Source organism: Aethina tumida, chromosome 3, assembly GCF_024364675.1.
Source record: "Aethina tumida isolate Nest 87 chromosome 3, icAetTumi1.1, whole genome shotgun sequence".
Lineage (NCBI taxonomy): Eukaryota > Metazoa > Arthropoda > Insecta > Coleoptera > Nitidulidae > Aethina > Aethina tumida.
Genome location: NC_065437.1, coordinates 29,174,320 through 29,187,065, shown reverse-complemented (window position 1 = coordinate 29,187,065; position 12,746 = coordinate 29,174,320). Strand labels below are relative to the sequence as shown.

The window sequence follows — 12,746 nt, the reverse complement described above, 5'->3', positions numbered from 1 at the left end:
GTTGACTATAAATTGATATTTTAGTTTTCTTCAATATATTTTAATAATTATTATTATAGACCACTGTGGTGCCCATATTTACTGTAAGATAAATTAAAAAATAATTATAAAAATTATGAAGTTCATTATTCAGGAGCGGAAAACAGACAGAACTTTTGTAAATATTAATGAGTTTGAGAATAATTTTCAAAAAATAACTGCAACGATGTTGTTGATGTCAATAATATTTTTTACATTTAAGAGCTAGTCGATGGTTTTTACAACATTTATAATTTTACTGATTTTTTTTAGCATCGTGATAAAATGTACATCATTATTTCTAATTCTACTTTAAATAAAAAGATGTTTTTTGTTAGCTTCAAGAGGAGGCCAACAAGTGGATGCGAAACAGAATTTAATTTTGCCATTATGTTTTATGTGCAAATTTTTTATGTAGCTATTACAATAAACCAGATACAAGTGATGAAAAATTTAAGTCACTTCCAGTTCTTCCATTATAACGGGCAAAGTTGATTCTCTATCTGAAATTTGATTTAACAGGTAGATAGATCCGTCTAAAACACAGACAGAAGTTTCGTTTTCAATAACTCAATAACAAACACATACTAAAGAGATCATCTTATACTAGACAACAATTTACATAAGTTATAACAAAGTACAATGTAATAAAAACATTTACATAGTGGGTAGTGCAGTAATTTAAGTGTTGATTGTAAATTTCAAAATATATTTTTTCTGAATATTGATTCAGTTATTTATTTATATAATTTTTTAAGAATGTTTTTGGAATAAATAATACTAAACCGAACTTGCCATTCATGTGCCATCATTATTAATGTCACATGCACGAGAGACTTGATATATGTACATATACGTACGTAAACCCACGAAACTGAATCGCCGAGGTAAAAAATCTTGGTCCAGGGTGTATACGCTTGTTCATTATTAACAAATCACGAATGTCTGACACACGCGTACTGAATTATACATATGAAAAAAAACATATCCACGATTCCAGTTAAATGATGGATCCTTTTGCTCCCACAGCTCGCATAAATTATGAGAACCTGTGGTTGCATTTTAACCAATTTATATACATATTGCGTATTTTACTACCCCACCTTTTCAACAGATTGAATTTGTTGTAAATTGGATAAATGACAAATGTTTTAAAAGTTTAGTTTATTATTTTGGCAGGTCATTCAATTGTTCCGTGAAATCACTGACATTTTTTGTCCCTTAGAGATTGCAGCTATAAACTTTTTGATCAGGTTCCAAAATTAATTAACGTGACCCCATCACAAGACAATCGTACCGTGTATAAAATGTGTAAGTGAAAACTGGATTAAAAATTTTTTATGTCTGGAATAATATTAGGTTCTGAAAAAAATATTTTTGGTTCATAATTTATTTTAATAAAACGTCAAATATTTTTGGATTAAATTATATATATTATTTAAATGGTTTTTCTAAAAAGTACGTCGCATTCGCACTGAAGATTAACAAAGTCAAGGTCCGGAAACATGAATCAAAATAACATAATATATACACTGCATGCAACACAAAAACGCAACCCCTAGATATAATTGATTTATTCCAATTATTTATTTATTAGAAAAGTATTAACGTATTACGAAATAAAAATTGATTAAAAAATTAATCAAAAAGACTCTCATTGACATATCATGGGCAATGAAAATTCGTTAAGCGTCACCCCACCATATTAAATAAAGAGAAAAAAAACGAATTAAACTGACAATACATTTTCCGATTATCAAATTTTATAAAAATGCCTTAAAACGTTCTGGATATTTTAATCAAATAAAGATTAAAATACGCTTAAAAATAAACCAAAATATTGAATGTAAAAAAAATGCAATTTAAATCTATATATCTTAAAAAAGTAGGCATAAATAAATTTAAATTTAATAATTAAATAATAAAGATTGTTTGATATTTTAAAATGTGATAATAAGGTTAAAAATATTAAATAAAAAACTAATAAATTATAATAAATAATAAAATTAATCTTAAAAAATGAAAATTATCAATTTATATTTATATATTTATATATTATCAATTTATATTTATATATTATAAAATATAATAATTTTAATTTTAATTTAGCAATTAAATTCTAAAAAGATTTAAATTATTAATGTAAATTTATCAAATTTTAAAAATTAACCTTGGTAAATTAAAATTTACCAATTAAATTAAAAGAATAAAGTAATTTATATTTTTAAAGATAAAAAAATTAAAAATATAAAATTAGCAATTTAATTTTGTATATTTTATTGATATAAAAATTCAAAAATTTAAATTTTAACAATTAAATTTTAAAAACTCCTTCAAAAATAAGCTACTTTAGTTAATAAAAAATCCCAAATACAAATTTGATTATAATGATGTTGAATAAAAGTTACGATGTTATTTTAAAGTTAAAGATGTTACAATCTGACACCTAATAATAAATAAATATTATTTACGGTCAATTTGTTTTTTGCTCCTTTAAAACCAATTTAGTGAGAATTATTAGATAAACAACTATTTCCATAGAACCGTGAATAAAGTTTTAACTCTAAATGTCAAAGTGAAATATTAATATATTTGTAATTTAGGGCATTTAGCAAACAATAAATTTATGTTGTTTATTAGAGAATTTTAGGTCTATTAAAATTTAGCTATATCCAAAGTTTTTGTCACTTTGGGGCGTTTTTAATTAGAACCAAATTTAATTAAAGTGACCCTTTGCCAGAAATGCGCGATACCCTCAAGAAATATTTGTGAATAAACAATTTAATCACATTCCTAGAGGTTGTAATAATTCAGTGTTGCCAATTACAACACTGAATGTTCAAAACAATAATACAAATTAGTAATTTCAATTACTTACCTCATTTACAATTTTATAAACAAGAAATTAAGCGACCTTTCAATTTCAATTACTTACCTTTTAATTCTTCACTTATATTTTTATAAACAGGCAAATAAGCGTCCTTATTATAAAATTACATTTTATTAGATATATCACATTTAATATTTTGTAACAGCTTGTATTAAATTACCATATAATGATTATTATTATATTATAATACTTTTATAAAACTTTTCATTAAATTAACCAGTAACTGTACAAAACACATATATAAGTATAAAAAATTACAATTTACAAAAACAGTAATACTAATACCACGTACCCTGTGTCAAAAAACACCAGAACACTAAACCCGAAAACTCGCCTAGCACATGTACTCTTGAGTCCACTTTCTTTGACCCAAGGTATCACTTTGACACTATATGTACCGAGTCCTCGTCCGTTCCCTGTTGTAATATACTTCGGCTCTGTTAATATTCATTTTGATGTTGCACTTGGGCGACATGTTCGGCTCCGAATTCGTGTAATCAGCACATTGGTAAGCGATATCTAGACCTCTCGACTCGGAAAAATAGGGCGACGAACACGGATCGCTGTGGAAGGTTTGCCTGTAACCTCTGCTGCCAGGCTCATCCAGAAACGAAATGTGACCCACGCTAGGGGGTCGATCCGGCAAGCGACCCTTCTGTGAACGAATAAAAAGGTTTATTCATTGTCGGTCATAGTGTCATCAATGTATTAATTAATGTATTTCCAATTAGTTAAACACATTAACGGATACGTGAATCAAAACGTTAATGAACACTCCAGGGAACTATGCGTCGATACCGTAATTTAATTTGCTACTATGCAACAACCCGTTTGTGTTTACATATGTCAATAAATAAGGTGCAAAACTCATTTTATATTATGATTAAATAGTTAGGAAAATGCAATATCTTACTTTAATATGGGTCACGTTGTTTATGAGTGTTTTGGGAGTTGGTGATCGTGATATAACGTTGTTGCCGTGCATTGTAGTACTTCTGGTTGCTCCTGAACCCACTGAAACAAAAGAAAGTATTAAAAATCATACGATACATAATTTAAAAATGCTAATTATTTCTGAAAAGCTTTAATAAAATCACACCACCAAATCATTTAATTGTGACAAAATATCTAATAAATACAGAATATTTCAAATCTGGGATAAAAGGGATGATTATTGGTTTAATTTTAAGAAAAAATTTTTATTTAAATTTTGAAATATGACACTGGACATTTTAATGATATTAAATACATAGTAACTATGCACCAAGAGGCATTTTCTGATGTACGTGAGCGGTTTGAGCTAAACATCTTTCTTTAACCATGATACACTTCTTAAAACGAAGGAGACGCTCATTCAATTTCAGATATTAATGCAGAAATGTTGTACGTCTGAAAATGCATCTGTATATAAAATTTCCAAATATTCTATAAAATTAAGTGTAAATTTATTGAAAGGTTAATAATAGGCGAGAGATTAATTATACATTAATTAATAAATCAACCATAACGTTCAATCATGCAATATTTATAGAGATATTTTAAAGATAATTTATCAAGTAATCTGAAACCCTGTATCAAAGAAACTTTTTTCATAGAAAATATAAAATATGAAATAGATGAACTGATCATGAAATGTAATGCAAAACCCATTTATTTGAAAGTCTATTCGAAGTTTCAAATTACGCAAACTCGTATATAAGATAAACAAAGAAGAGTTTCCTTGATCTTCTTTACATGTATAGATTACGTTATGAATATGTATTAGTTGGTATACTATCATTAGTCAACCAACACCCATTTTTATTATATCTGTGATATGATAACAAAGAAATTTAAAAAATATATATTGATGTTAATCTCATAAAAAATAATTTCACATGAAAGTACTTTTGTTCAGAAAGTTAAACTAATTTTGCCTGATAAAAAATAATTCTGCAGGTAAGTACTTTTGTTCAGAAAGTTAAAGTCATTTTGCTTCAAACACGTCAAGTTGTCTCCATTTATTTAAAATTGTATTGTGAAGTAAATTAACTTGTCCTATATTTTCAAATGTAGTTTATATATAAGCAACAAATCTATTTTCAAACAACTATAATAAAAATAATATAATATGCAATAATAATACAAGTTATATTCAAAAAAATTTATCATATGTTTATGTTATTTTATTTTTTAAATACCTAAGATGTATTTTACATATTTCTTCGATTACATCAGTTAAACATATTGTAGGTCTTGTTCACCACATTTCTAAAACCTGAAAACTATTTCAAGAGTAGCTTTTTTGTTAAAAATATGTTTTAGAGTTCACATTTCAATTCAAGTAAATATTTATACAAAAAGTTGTCTGAAGCCTGAAGAAAGGCATATTGAAAAATTAATTGGATACCAAAGATACTAAATTATTATTATGCAATTCATTCAAATTTAATAAAGTATATTGTCCAACCATTTTATTTTTCTTATAAACAATGATAAAAAATTTTAAATAAAATATTACATTCTTAAAAATATGCATGTGTTCTAATAATATATAGATTTGTCTCAATAATTAAATATTTAAATAATGGCCAATATATGTATATTTGTATTAGTTACAACGTCAATAGTAATTAATGAATATTTTGATTAAATACTGTATCACAAACTTTGCATTAACAAATGAACAGAGGCAACCACGTTTACATTTCCGGCGTAAAATTCCCACATGTTACACCAAGTTATTATTAATGAATTCTATTCTGGAGCTTGTTTAATTTTTGTAATACAGGCCTTTTTTGTTTGGTTGAGTTAAAATTTACTTGTTAAATATTAATACTTAAAGCGTATACCTCGGGCACAAATGCATAATTAATTAAGAACAAATGAGAAAGCAAATAGAGTAAGTCGAATAATACTTTAATAAAAGTAAATTATTCGAATATTTGAGTATTTAACTATCGGAAAATTCGAATATAATTTTAAAATTTTGAAATACTGTAGCAAAATTTTAAACAACATAGTAATTTAAATCTTTTTAAGGATTTTTAAGATTCTCATTTTTAATTCTTAAATAGATAATTAACAAAATATATATTATTTTACAAATTTTGATTATTTAATTAGAAACCCTACTTTACTATCATCAATATGGCCCAATATAAATAGAAAAAAAATGTATGTTGTAATTTTAAAGAAATAGTGTATATTTCTTTCATATAAACATTTTTCGTTTCAAACAATAAACAATATAACAATAAAGAACAAAATTTATTTTCTTTAAAATTTAATTTCGTTTTATCCAATTGAATTTCAACAGAAATCCGTCCTAATTCGTTCGGTTACGGTCCATTATTGTCTCTCGTATTGATCTTCCGAATTAACAGATTAAATGCTACCTACACAATTGACGATTGTCTACAATAAACAGCAGTTGCATTCGACAGAGTAATGTTTTAGTATCAACAGCATCGTGTTCTCTGCAGGTTGCTATGTTGTTGAGAAATTTGTCACCTACGTGTGAAACGGGTGCGGGTATTTCAACTCTGGTTTCGCAGATGCAATTTGCGTTCCCCATTCGACCCTGTACGATACCGTTGATATTACTCTCACTTGCTTGATTCGCGGCGCGATGTTAATGAACTTGTATCGTTCGCAGCGACATTGAATTCGGACGATACTTTTTAAAGGCACGTCTAATGGCGTAAGTTTCGAGTAATAAAGTTACAAATTAATATGAGCGCTTGCTAGTGATATTCTCTAGGGGGATATATAGAACTTTCTGACTGTGGTTATTAAATATGCGATATTCTTTCCTGTTGTTAAGTTCGGTTTAATGCACAACGATTCCTTTTTATAATGCCACTTTTACAACTGTTTCTGTTTAGAATTTCATTGTTTTTACAACCAGTTTGAGTCTAAAATAATTAAAAACTGTATTTAAAAATACTTAATTAGAAGAATTTAATATTAATAAATTTAGTAATATATTCATTTAAATTTTTATGTACGTACTGTTCGGTAACTTAAGCAGTAACTGAAAAAATCCGATAAAAAAACTTTAGTACATTAATATAACATGTAAAATCAGATTTAGTTATTGGTTTGGAAGCGATAATTCGTTAAACTCATATGAAAAGGAATAAAATTATTTATTTACTATTTTTGTAAACAATGATTTGATCTTAATGGTAACTAGTTCGAAGGTCTCGAAAAGAATAGGTTCGAAGGTGCTCAAATGGGATTTTGACAACCTTTCTCGAAAGTTATCAATCAGGTTAGAAAGAATGAGAATATTTTAAGAGTCATAGTGACTTTTTCTCATAAAACATAAAAGTTTTTACTGAAAAATGCTAAGAACAAAATGATTTTGATATTTTCGAAAAAAATGGGTATAGCTGGTAGCTGGTTGTTAACTGGTTGTCTAAATGTTTTTTTCCAAGTTACAGCAAGATTCTCAATCGAGTAATAAATGATGAAAACTGAGTCAAAGTAAAATGCTGCAAAATGGCAAGTACAAAATAGTTTTGTTAAATAACATATATTCGAAAAGAACGGTTCGAATCATATGTTAACTGGCCTACAGGGGCACAAGTTAATTTTAACAAGTTTCCAATTTTCCAGAAGGTGCCTGAAGTTTTTTTTTTTTAATAGAAAGAACCTAAGTATTTTCTCATCTTAGCTGAATTGTAACTGGTTGGGAAGTGTACAAAACTTAGTTTTGAGTACCAACAATATCTAAGAAACTTTCAATCGGATAAGGATAATAAAAGATAGATAAAGATAAGAACATTTTAAGAGTCAATTGAAAAAATTTCGGATAAGGATAATAAAGGATAAGAACATTTTATGAGTCAACTGAAAAATTTTCGAAAAAGCATTCAATCGTTTGTTGAAAATTGGGAAAGAACAAAATGATTTTGTTAAATTCTTTCGAAAAAAATGTATTGACCTCAATTGTAATTAGTTGAAAGGTGTCTAAAAGTTGGTTCAAAGTGCCATGTCATTTTAAAAAGTTTTTTATTGAAAAATGGGAAAAATAAAACGATTTTGTTAAATATTCTCCAAAACAATGGGAATAGGAAATGGTTAAAGGTATAAAGTTCTGATTATTTTAACACTTCATAAAATCAAAGGGATGGACAGTTTTAAAATCTTACACCATCAGGCAAGACAACAAAAGAAAGAGAACAAAAATAGGACACTTTTATTTGATTTAGTCCAAAGTTACATATGAAATAACCAGATTAGATTAAAAAAATTGTTTGTATCAACCACCTCCATCCACGAATATACAAACTAATGAATAAAAAGATAATGTGATTATCCAGAAAATTTATGTATTTGGAACTATGTCTAGTGAAGTCAATTATAATTAAAAGTTGTCAATGAGAGTTTTCTAGATCGAAAATTATGAAGTAATTTCGCTTCAGATATTTTATGGCTTTCTGAACTTTTATGAGCGCCTCACGATCTTACTTAAACTGTTTAAAGAGAATTTATTTGATCTAATTCTTGTACCTCAAACTAATGTAGAATATTAACCTTGAAGTTCGTTAAAAAGTATCAAATTGGAATTGGATAAACTATTACAGAAATTAAAAATAGTTTAGAAAAAAACGATTACACAAATATTTTATATATTTTATCGGACATATTTTAAGACAACTGTTCATTAACACCCAAACAACATTCTTATAGGAAATGTTGATCTATATATTGCGTCAACCTGGACACTCGCCTTAACAATATATTAATAATACACATAATAATAAAAGCAAGGTCGTTCCATTGTGGTCAACCATGTCATGTTCAATGGTCGTCGACGGTGGCAATTAAACGAAATCTCAACACTTCCTAATTCAGAAGAAATAACAACATTCAGATGTGTTACACAATCTGTAATGATTTAAAACTAATACATTGCACAGTCGGTAATATACCATAAAACCATATTTTAGGGCGGTTTCGTTTAATAACCGACAAAATACGGAAATATAAAAAAAGTTTTACAATTAAACTTCGGCAAAGGACCCTAAAAAAATTCTTGTAAAGTTTATAACATCCAGTAATCCTTTTATCGTGGTCGCATTCTAATTTATTTGATATTATGTTTACTCAAAGGTAGCGTTTTTGCTTCCAGTTGCTTTTGTTTTGTTGACTCACAAAACATTTTAAAGCACACTGAATCCATTGTTTTAGCAATTGAATCTCATGGGATGGTTTTCAGTTATTGGAATACTTCGTGAAGTAAATTATAAACAATTTCCAAATAGCACACATAAAGTAACTCGATATACAAGCGTTGGCTGAAAACAAAATCAAGGTGATGCTGTTAATTTGAGATAATATTTTTTTAATAAATCACGACCATTAAATTATTACGAGGATAAAAAGGACTAGTAAAATTTGGCGTGGCAACAATAAAATTAACAGAGTGTATCAAGAAAACCAGTAAACAAATTAAATGTCACACACCAGCAAGTGGCCAAAGCGGTTTGCACAGAGGAAATATATATCTTCGACGGTAACATGTGGGTACAGTATTATATGTTATAACCCAACCTTGACACGCCCTACGCAAGCATTTCTTACTTTTAAATAAATTAGGTAATTAAATATTAATTTAGTGTAGCAAGTTTACTAGTCTCAAGTTCAACTAGTGCAATTTTTAACGTGCGAGTTACAATTACGAATTTTTAATGAATAATGTAAAACTAGCGGTTTAAGGATTGAATTTTAAATAGATTTATAGGTGAACTAAAGAGCAATTTGTTTATATAATTTATACACTTCGAGTTAAATTAATACAACTGAATAAAATTTAAATACCTTTGATGTCCATGAAGGTCGTAATTGGCATTTAAATATTTTACTAATTTATTATTTTAACACTTATTATGTAGATTGTCAATACTTGTTTAATCTGAATAATCCGTTTAACAAGATGTCGTCGAAAATCATTAAATCTGGTGCTACCGATCGTAGTGAGGGTGAAGGTCAAGTGGCTTGATGTTGTTTGAGTTGGAGGTCAGACCTGACATGAAGGCTCAACTGCAAGAATTGCATATCACCAAGGTGAGAGAAATTGAACTCAATCATTTAAAATCACTGATTGTCTACATACCCATGTCCAAGCTGAAGCAACTCGATAAGATTCTAAAATGATGGTGTGTGAGTTGGAAATGAGACTTGGCGGTAAGTACGTGGTTCTTTTAGGAGACAGAAAGATAAATCACTAGCCCACTCGCAAAACCGGTACCAAAAATAAGCAAAAGCCTACACGTTCCTGTACTTTGGCAGCAATGTTAGGTGATGCTATCGTGAAGGATCTATTGGTAAATGTAGATGTTAAAATGATTTTTGTTATACTATGTAATTTAGAAGTATATAAACGGAAGAATGGAAATCATCATTTTTCACCAATGAAACTAGAATTGGTAAGATCGATGATTATTATCGAATTTACGCCTGGTTCCCGAGAGGGCGAGGTTTTCCATTAAATCATTGAAAAGTTTAAGAATTTTACCCACCACTACTTCCAAATTTTTAATCTGATATCGGGCAGATCTTCATTTTTGTAGACGATAATGCTTGTCCGTTCAAGAATTGTGCATCCGTGGAATATGCTAAAATGGTGACAGACCATTAACCCCCACCTTAATACTCTCCCAGAGCGTCGTATAATATATAAGTATAATTTCGCCGATATGACCTAATATACCTCAAAAAGAAATGATTAACTTTATAGTAAACACATAAACGTCAAGCCAAAAAATAATTTGCTAATTTATATTAAATTTACTGTCGAATATATTTTTAAATTAAATTTATAAAAATTTTTATTTTTTTATTTTTTTATTAGATATTACTTTTAACTAAAAACATTTTTTTTTTCAATATCCTCAACATCTGTTTATTAAGTATTAAATTAAATAGAGTGTATAAAAATTATACTTTAAATGTTTGAGAACTGACATTTGACTTTTTATATATTTTCGGGATTACTTTAACATCGTAAATTAAAGGTAAAATATAATGACGCAATTAAAAAACTATATTGCATATACATATGGTAAATGAAAATTTATTATTGACAGTAAATAAAATGCAAATGTAGTTAAAGTTATTAAAAATCGAACGTGTCGTAATTATTTGTAATCAGTCTATTGTTCACCACATATCATCATATCCGGTAAGTTACGGGAAGCATCAATTAAATTTGCTAATTCCAATTGTTTTCGGTTGTTATTTGAAAATGATGTAATACAACACCAAATATATTTATTCCAACAAAGGTACAAACTGCAGTGAAACAGTAATGTTGTTAAAGTTTCTTCCAACAACAATAAAACTCATTAAATTTAATTATTGTATTTGTATGAGTAAGTTAAAAGTTAATCAGAACTGCACTTTTAACTCAAATTTAAACCCATTTAATTACAAAATTTCGATGCGAATTGCCAGTGTTCGATCGACCCCGTTGCATGAGCGTCGTATTGCATTTCAATTTCAAATTATCAAGCTAGATTAGTTGTAGATAGGTATTAGATTTTCGAGATTTTTTGAACATACATGTAATTTGCTTTTTGAATGGTATAATGTGTATTTTGATTGACAATTAAAAATTTAAAAAATGATTGAGTTACTCTTTTTGAAAATTTCATTCTTGGAATTAATGTTAAATTATACAGTTTAAAATGTATATTTTTAAGTACACTTAGTTTTGGTGAAGTTACATACTTATAGTTTATTTGACAATCAAATGAAAGTGCTCACGGTATGTGTATAAATATTATTTAATTAAGAAATTATTTACAACGTTTACATAATGAGAAATTGAAAAAAAATATTTAATGTCCATTGTGGTCACGAACATAGGCACCTTCCAGTCCGGAACCGGCAATGGTGAGACCCAATGGGGATGGGGCGAGTTCGACAGCCCTCAGTTCTGGCCTCCAGGCACCGTCGTCGTGCAATTTCTCATTGATATCTGGCACCCAGGTACCCTCCAAGCCGGAACCGGCAATGGTGAGACCCAACGGGGATGGGGCCAGTTCTATGGCCCTCAGTTCCGGCCTCCAGGAGCCATCGTCGTGCAATTTCTCATTGATGTCCGGGATCCATTGTCCTTCTAATCCATGGCCTCTTGGCACTACAGCTACACCGAGCTGGGCTGGCAGCAAGCCGGCACTGGCTGTTGCCACAAGAGCTCCAAGGACAAAAAGCTAAAATCAGACGCACCATGAACCACCACTGTACAGTTGCCGAACGCGGAACCGTTTCAAATAAGCGGATAATGAAATGTTCGAACGGATTGCGGGTTAAAAATTTTATACAATTGCATAATACACATTATACTTACGAAGGTGTTCATTATGAACTGTTGTTTGCAACCCGAACGATTGATATCAAAACAAATGGTACTACGCGGTTATATATCGCTGCTCAACCTTGTCACGCCCAAGTATCAAAGACAGTTTTAGGGAAAGAAACTAATCAAAACCATTATAAAAAATGGGGTGAGGACAAATATAGCTGTTTATAAAACAGGGAAATATATACAAACGATTCCATGGTGCTACAACATGTACTTTTGAGGAAACTGTTATGCTTCTGAATAAATAAATCCTTTAGGTTTATTGATCAAAGTTTATTGATGTATTTATAAGTAAGGTGGCAGAAATCTTTGGTGGAAATATTCTGGTACATAATGTCCCTCTAATCCAGAACCAGCTGGTACCAAGCCGTATGGTGAATAAGCCAATGGTATGGCTCTCAATTGGGGTTTGTATAAACCATCGTCAAAAAGTACCGAACTATCCAGAGCAGCGGCGAAAGCAATTAGTCCAAGAATGAG

At 28.9% G+C, this 12,746-nt stretch overlaps 2 protein-coding genes across 2 annotated transcripts in view; both read right to left on the bottom strand.

Annotated features, from left to right (window-relative positions):
• Positions 1 to 12,746, bottom strand: part of LOC109605622 (protein YIPF5) — a 459,086-nt gene that overhangs the window by 412,958 nt on the left and 33,382 nt on the right. The window lies entirely within an intron of this gene.
• The window catches only part of LOC109594915 (adipokinetic hormone/corazonin-related peptide receptor variant I-like), a 66,179-nt gene continuing 56,729 nt past the window's right edge, over positions 3,297 to 12,746 (bottom strand). The window contains exons 8-9 of the mRNA XM_049964654.1: positions 3,822 to 3,922; positions 3,297 to 3,563 (exon numbers count right to left, since the gene is read on the bottom strand). Coding sequence (XP_049820611.1) covers positions 3,297 to 3,563; positions 3,822 to 3,922 — 368 coding nt within the window. The remainder of the gene's footprint in view (positions 3,564 to 3,821; positions 3,923 to 12,746) is intronic.